Source organism: Lottia gigantea, assembly GCF_000327385.1.
Source record: "Lottia gigantea unplaced genomic scaffold LOTGIsca_38, whole genome shotgun sequence".
NCBI lineage: Eukaryota > Metazoa > Mollusca > Gastropoda > Lottiidae > Lottia > Lottia gigantea.
Window position 1 is genome coordinate 1,065,256 of NW_008709295.1, and position 8,451 is coordinate 1,073,706.

The 8,451-nt window shown below is 38.2% G+C and overlaps 1 protein-coding gene across 1 annotated transcript; it reads left to right on the forward strand.

Moving 5' to 3' along the window:
• Positions 1 to 1,580: 1,580 nt before the first annotated feature.
• Positions 1,581 to 2,280, forward strand: LOTGIDRAFT_163153 (hypothetical protein; the record flags this gene model as incomplete). The annotated part of the gene is made up of 3 exons (XM_009059215.1): positions 1,581 to 1,665; positions 1,953 to 2,161; positions 2,272 to 2,280. 3 exons carry the CDS (start codon positions 1,581 to 1,583, stop codon positions 2,278 to 2,280), a joined length of 303 nt encoding a protein of 100 aa, XP_009057463.1.
• Positions 2,281 to 8,451: the final 6,171 nt, after the last annotated feature.

Sequence of the window (8,451 nt, forward strand, 5' to 3'; positions counted from 1 at the left end):
ACAGAGTGAGTTCGCGGTGCGATCGATAGGAAGTTGTGCATTTATGGTGTCGAGTTGTATAACTACTCCGAGGTGTATAACTACGCATTTCAAACAATTAGACCACGAATGCCGAGTAGTCTAACCTATTTAGACAATGACATTATCAACATTATTTTTTAATTCTTTTCTCTCATTTCATATTCAATATGCTAAGTTTAGTTAAGTGCGGAAAAAGAACTATCTTTTATGCTCATATATCGAGATAGACCGTCTTACACGCATGGACCCACAGCACGTGCAACTCATGTAAATACCGACTTGAGTTGTTAATCAGGTTAGGTTCACACCTGAATTGTGTTTTTTCTGATATTTGCTTTCTTCTAAGCGTATTCAATATGTGAATTTCACCGTGTGATATGAAATAGAGAATATTTTGTTAGAAACACGTGATAAAAAATCCAGTCCCATGAGCGACGTTACTGGAGAAGGATATAAATATGATGTTTCTTACACTCTTGAAATGTTTGGCAATTTTGAATCTCGGAATACTTTTATTGGTATATATGGATAGTGGCGACGATTCCGATTATCCTGTCTCCTCTCAAAGTGTGTACTGTTCTAGCAATGCTGATATTCGATGGACAGAGGGTAATTTTAATTTGTATTTTGAGGATGATGAAGTGTATAATGTTTTGAAGGAGAGTGACAGCAATATTACTGTACAAAGTGACAATGATACTCAGCAGACAAAACTCAATGAATATAGTGACATAAGTGAAACCGAAAATGTAGAACCATACGGTGGTGATCATAAAAATGGAACCGAAAATGTGGAACTTAATGAACCGAAAAACAATTTTCGCCGCTTCAGACAACCTTTGCCTAATAGCGAAGTTTCCTAAAACAACAGAAAAACCCATATCTTGGGCGTGTAAATTGCTCGAAGCATAGAGAAACACCAGGAATACAAAAATACAGGAGGGTTCTACCAGTGGTCAAAAACTCAGCTTAATTACGAGAAAATTGGATTATCTGAATATGATGAGCTTTGTTATTGTTTGTGTAGAGACCAGAAAGGAAGATGGTACAGAATATCCACCTAAAACCTTAAGACAATTAGTGTTACTTATACAAATGCACCTTAATAACCTTGGCCGACCCGTGAAACTTCTTTCCGATCCTGTTTTTCTTGAACTACAAAACACTATGGATAATACAATGAAGATGGGTGCCCTGAAAGGAACTGGACTCAATGTAAAACAGCCTAGAGTCATATCATCTGAGCAAGAAAAAATCATGTGGCAAAAGGGGTTATAAGGACATTCTACCCACAGACCTTATTAGACACTGTTCTCTATTTAAACTGGCCTCAATTTTGCACTCAGTGGTGGTAGCGAACATCGGAATTTGACTGTTGATCAGTTGGAATTCGGTGATGATGAGGAGGGTGAATATTTGACGTATCGAGAATAGACCAGTAAATGCAATCGGCGAGGACTGGAAGATTTTAAAGGTTGTAAGAACATATGCCAATAATGAATATCCGGAAAGGTGTTTAGTCAAATTATACAAGAAGTTTTTAGACTTGAGACCAACAGATGCACCGCCAATGGATAGCTCCAGTTGGTCAGAACACATTGGCCAAAACTGTAAAGAGAATGTGTACAGCAGTTGGTTTCGAAGGTGTGTTTTTCAACTATTTTATGAAAGTATAGAGCAAAGCTATTTGAAACGATTAAAGTGACATTGTTTTATGTGTTGATGACGTCATTGGAAGAAAAATTTATATGACGTTTGATTAAAGTGTTTTTCATAGATTCGAAAAATATTGCGGTAAAGGGTGTTAACTGTTGTCAATTCTCCAACCTTTGAAATGCATATGCCAACGTACATTTCATCTAAAAAAAATCGGTTAGTGTGCGAAATTCATTCATCAAAGCTGTGATCAATTTTTTTTTTGTCTTTTTCAGGTTTTTACACTAACCATTCCTTAAGTGCCACGTGCGCGGCCCGTCTGCATCAAAATGGTGTCGAAGACCAGTTAATTAGACGTCGAACAGGTCACAAAAGTAACGCAATAGACAATTATAAAAGAACAAGTAACAAGCAAGATGCTATGATAAGTTGTCTGGTACAAGGTTCGAGAAAACGTAAACTGGAAACCTGTGAAGAACCAGAAGTAAACAAGCGAAACGGAAATATTTGTTCATCCCTCAACATCTCAATGTAATTTTATAATTAAGAAATATCATGTATTTTTTGTGTTTTTGTTTTATTCTTTTATTTCAGTCACATTAGGTTCTGTCAATTATCACAAATTTCGGTACCGTTATCTGTTGGAAAACTAGAAGACCTGACAAAAAAAGAAAAAAGAAAAGGAAGTGAGAAAAGAGGGAGGAAAAAAATAAAAGTGGAGGGGGGGGGGGAAGCTTTCAACAAAGGGGGGAAAGATGTTCTCTGATGTTTCTCTAAATTGATTGGATATGATTTAAAAGTGTTAAGAAAACTTTGAGTATAAAAACTGTTCAAGACAGATTTTGTTATAAAATGGAAGACTAGTTCCAATATCGTATACCAGTGGTCCGTGGGTGGAGCCAAAACATTCTGTATGGTGAGTGATATGCCGTTGGTTTCCAGATACTCTAGCAGTGGCTTACGTGGGGGTTTCAGTTCAGTGCATTGAATGAGGACATTGTGGCAACGTGGCCGCAGCAACATTTAATGGCGTTGAACTGATGGTCTCGTAGTACGTAACATGTCGGCCCATTTCTGGTTGATCCTAAGAAGATACGATACTGCAGAATTCCGAATAGGAGTATTCTACAGGCTCGATATCCTCCAGACCCAGACTTTCCTTGGCACAACGGTCTGCTTGATCATTGCCAGGAATGGAGACGTGCGATGGAACCCATAATATTTCAATCTTCTGGTCGTTGTTGGTTTGGTAATTGTGGATCATTCTTATTTCGGCAATAACTTCTGACCTGCAATTAGAAGAGGTGAGAAAAATAGATTGGAGGCTGCTTAGCGAGTCGGATAGAATCGCGGCATGCTCCGTGTGATTGACGGATAGCCATGCTACCGCGTCCCTAATGTCAAGAAGTTCTGCTGTGAACACTGAACAGTGCGGGGGATCCTTTTTTCTTTTTTTTTCTTTTTATACACTCAGATATAGTAGCCTCTCAACCCAATAAACGGGTGAGAGGACTACCGCTCACTATATGGTACTAACTGGTTTACAATTTACTATTCAATAAAGTTTAAGTTGCGGCCTATCCATTTAATTTACAATCTGACTTTTATGTTAGTATAATATTAAAACTTTACGAAGTATTTAAAAAGATTTAGTAAGCAATCATCATTGTGTATTCTACTCTTTATTTAATATGGCCTTTGAAAATATAAATATATTATATGTAGATATATAATAATATGTATGGTTATCACAGAGTAATGGTAAAAATATAAATATATTAGAATACATATCACAGGTTAGGTAATATGTAAAAAAAAGGGAATATATATAAATATAACTAATAATATCACAGAATATATGTAAAAATAGGGGTTATCACAGGTAGTAGAGAGGTATCGCATATAGATAGTATAAAATATATTAGGATAAAAATTTGCAATGGTTTAAATTATACTATATGCAAAAATAAAAGGTTGATGCTGTATTGTAGTAACTATGAGTAGTAAATTGGATAGTCACTCCGCTCGTGTTAGGGACATAGGCGACCCACCCTGGGGTAATTACGCATATCCCCAACACGAGCGGAGGGAGAATGATAAGTGAAAGAAATTTAGATATTCTCTAGGCCGCTGGGCCCAGTGACCCACAAGAGGTGGAAGGTGTGGGGATGAACTCCACCCTACGATCACCAGAACCAGCAACCCAGAGAAGATTATTATGAAAGTACTATAGGAGGGGGGGGGGGGTGTCGGGGCAGGGCCGACGTTGATACCAGACTACTCTGGCAAATCGAGGTCGAAACCGCGGGGCAGGGTCGACGTTGATACCAGACTACTCTGGCAAATCGCGGCCGGAACCCAGAGAAGATTATTTAAAAAATTTTATAAGCATCCACCTATTATATTGTACATATATATTTTGTAAATACTATTGTGTGGCGATGGTATGTATGATGTGCTGGCCTCGCCATGTGTTAGGTCGGAGTCCCCTCTGAAGCCCCAAACTACTTTGACAGGATCCAGAGGCGTCTCCGAGTTGAATGAATGAGGCCAGCACATCAGTCCGTTGAGTGGTCAGTCCTGGGCAATCCAAGAAAGGGCTAGACACTGACTGCGATTGAGACATTGTACCAATATGGGTAGACGGGGTCTATAATTTTAGAAGCCTGTATATCAGTCCATCTATCATTACTTCCATTAGACCAGGACGAATCCTATTGTTCCAAATAATTTGGAAATAATGATAGATGTAGGGATATAGGCTGGCATGAAAGTTGTACAGAAAGGTGGAGAATTCTGTAAGTATCATTTCGTGGCTGGTGGTATTTGTCACGTAGCAACAGAAGCTATCCCGCAATTTCTTCAGGTTTTTACACTGAACAAACAAATGTTTGAGGGATTCGACTTCCACTCCACAGAATTTGCATTTCAGATCAAAGTCTGTGGAGCTGCGAACCCTCAAAAAGGATTTTGTAGGCAGGGCCGAATGTACAACGAGAAAGTCTTTTTCCTGAAGATTTAGTTTTGAATTTTGAATATTGCTAAAGTTGACTTGAAGTTGATATGTCTGTTTTATCGTTGTATTTTAGGTGTTATTTTGAGATCCTGAATAAGTGCCAAATAGATGTCCTTTGATGTGGTTTTTCCAGTAATTTTGATGCCTTATTTCTGGAAGGTTGTAAATAATGGTTTATAGGACGGATGTGTGTTCAGAGTCATTGTTGGATAGCTTCTGTCGCGGTTATATTCCCTGAGGGTTTCTCTCTGAAGGTTAAAGAGCGGTTTTTCCATTTGATTAGTTTTTTCCTGATTTTGTTAATTATGGGGTTGAAGTTGTCGTTGATGTTGTCGGGGCCGAAAATTATACCTAAAAGGTTGATTTTTGGTTTGATATATTCTGCCAGCGAGTTTGGTAGGTGGGTAGCCATCCCCCTGAAAGTAATTATTTCTGTTTTTGCGTTGTTTATTTTAGAACCAGTAGCTAGTTGAAAATTGTAAAGGTCGAGTTCAAAATGGGCAAAGGAATCAGCATCTGTGACTAGGACAGTCAAGTCGTCATCGTCAGTTGAGGATAGTTTGGAATTTTTATACCCCGTATACCCACATTGTTTGTTATGTTTAGAGCCAGAGGGTGTATAGCGAGTGAGTAGAGCGCCATGGAGAGCGGGCAGCCTTGCTTGACGCCACGCTCTGGGGTAAAGTATTCCGTGAACACACCCTCAGGTCGGTGTACAATATCTCGATCCATTTTAAGATATTGGGTGGGAAATAGGCGAGTAAGGCTAAGCTGGAGTTGTTTTGGTTTGAATATTTTATTATGGTGTCAATCGAGAGCAGGTTGTTGATAATGGACTTGTACAAGTACAAGTACAATGCTGTTCAGAATTTTAGTTAATCTGTTGGTGGCAATTATTTTATAGTCCACCGTCAACAGAGAGATAGGCCTATAGTTTTTTAACTCAGTTTTAGATCCTTTGTTTTTATAATTAATCGTCAAAATTGAGGTTTTCATTGTTTCAGTGAGACGTTGTTTAAAGTAGACGTTGATAATTTCGGAAAGATCGTCTTTCATTAATTCCCAAAATATTAAATAAAATTCTTTTGGGATCCCATCGATCCCGGGTGATTTGTTATTCTGAAAATGTTTCAAAGCAGTGTGAATCTCATGAGTGGATATAATCGTCTCACTGATCAGGTCCCTGTCTGCTGCCAGAAATACCAGACTCTCTGATATAGGCATCAATAGCATGGTCTGGAATCGGTTCAGAAGTGTATAAATTTTTGTAATAACTGTGGATAATGTTCAAGATTTCTGATTTTTCTGATGTAATATGGCCGTTTTTATCCCAAAGTTTTTCAATAATTTTGCTAGACCCATTGTCTAATTCTATTTTCCTAAAAATATCTATATTAGATGCGTCGCTTTCCTCGAAGGGTGTCTTGGACCGAATAAGAGCCCCCTTACTCAAGATATTCTGAACCGATTTGATGTCCTGTATCCGGTGTAAATTGCCAGAGTGGTCACCAGCCAGATTATGGTTGTTTTCTAAATCTAATTTTCGTTTTTCAAGGAGAGAAAGATGTTCTCTGAGCTTGGCAGTTGTATTTTTACAGTATTTGATGGTTAGTTTTTTTTATTTCCAGCTTTCCGTCCTCCCACCACAGGAGAGGATCCCCGTAGTCAATCTTTTGTACCTGCCAGTCTAGCCAAAAAGTTTGGAATAATGTTTTATATTCCTCCTCCTCCAGCACAGCAGCATATAATTTCCATTTTCCTCTACCCCATCGTCCTGAACCCAGCCCCACCCTTACGGAAACGGGCTTATGGTCGGTGAACGGACAGTCTACATGGAGGATTTCTTGTATGGTATTACAGTGAGACTGAGATAGATAGATTCTATCTATCCGGGTCCCAGTGTTTTCTCGGAGGAATGTATACAGTTTCTTTCTTGGATTTGTCTGCCGGAAGCAGTCTACTAGAAGAAAGTCGGTTTTGATGTTATTGAACATGCGAATCGCAAGAGGTGGCTGATGGCGCATCTCTTGCGATTTGCTGTCCAATTTTGAGTAAATGAGATTAAAATCGCCAAAAAGAATGAAAATGTCAGAGAAGTTGAAGTGGTTTTGAATATGAGAGTAAAGGTCTCTATAAAAGGGGCCCTTACCCTCATATTCAGAGGGGTCGTAAACGCAGAAGCAGTGGATTATATATTTTTGAAATTTAAATTTGGCATGAAGTAGTCGTCCTTCTAATTTTGAAATTTGATCAATTTTGATCAGTGTCAGATGTTTTTTGTAAAGTATTGTTACGCCCCTCGTGCTGGCATTAGGGCCATTTGACCGGACCAGCGAGAAATCCGAAATTGTCTCAAGATCAGATATTTCCTGATCGGAGACAATTCCGGTTTCTTGTAGGCCAACGATATCAGCGGACCTACAGTCATGTAAAATTTTGTGTAGTTTTGAGGCGAACCCTCTTTGGATATTTAATGTAGTTTCTCTTCCACCCTTTGGCAGAAACCTTTGGTGGCATGTTGAATTTAGAGTACTAACATGATGAGGACAGTGCGGTGTCTAACAGTCAAGTGGATCCTTTTACTAATGCGGATGTTTTTTTTTTCCTTTTTTACACTCAGATTTAGTGTCCTCTCAACCCAAAAATCAGGTGAGAAGGACACCGCTCACAGTTTGATAGGTAACTTGTATTGTACAGAGTATAGTAGAATAATATAAATTGTAGGCCTATCCATTTAGATGTTACAAAAGTACTTTTATGTTAGTATATAGTTTAAAAATATATAAGAAATATTAAAAGTTTTTGTGAGCACTCATCATTGTGTATTCTCTTTATTGGTCTAATTATTTCAGTTACATTTACTAGTTTAGATACATATATCATTACTATAATTGGTATAAATAAATGCTTTTAATTAGTTTAAAATATATTCAATGCATAAGTAAGAGGTAGGTACTGTATATGATATGAAAAATATATTGTATAGTCGCTTCACTCGTGTTGGGGCCATAGGCGACCCACCCCGGGGTAATTACGCATATCCCCAACACGAGCGGAGGGAGAATGATGGAAACAGGAAAATTTGGATGTTCTCTGGGCCGCTGGGACTAGTGACCCACAAGAGGTGGAAGGTGTGGGGATGAACCCCACCCTACGATCACCAGAACCAGCAGCCCAGAGAAGATTATTGTATTAAGATTTTATTAAACATCTACCTGTTAGAATATACACATATATCTTATCAAACTATAAATAATATTGTCGAAGATAGGATCGAAAGGTGTCTCAACTACCAAGCGCGGACTTGATAGTGAGCACGAAGCTTTCGATCCTATTTTCGGTCATAAAATGTATACATATGAATTATGTAGAGTAAAAGTTTTATTTCATTTCCAATATCACAGTAAATTGTAAAAATAGTAAATTATATAAAGGCTGTATATGAAATTATGTCGAATAAAAATAATTGTTATCACTAATATGTCTATATTAAGGTATCACAAATAATGTATATAATTGAGATGAAAAAGGTAGGTAGATGACAAGTTAACGTTCGCTTCCAGCGGATGCTGATATCGCAAACTAGGTAGTCGTAGTAGTTGGTAGTTGGATTGGATCAAATTGGATGATTCGGTGTTGTTGGTTTGGTTGTTGATTCTTCGTTAGATCTGGTCGGGTCGAATGACATGGCGGTGAAACTCGGCTCTGGATGGTGTGGCGTGAGTTACTCGGTCTTCTTCATTCTTCCAAACTCGTTC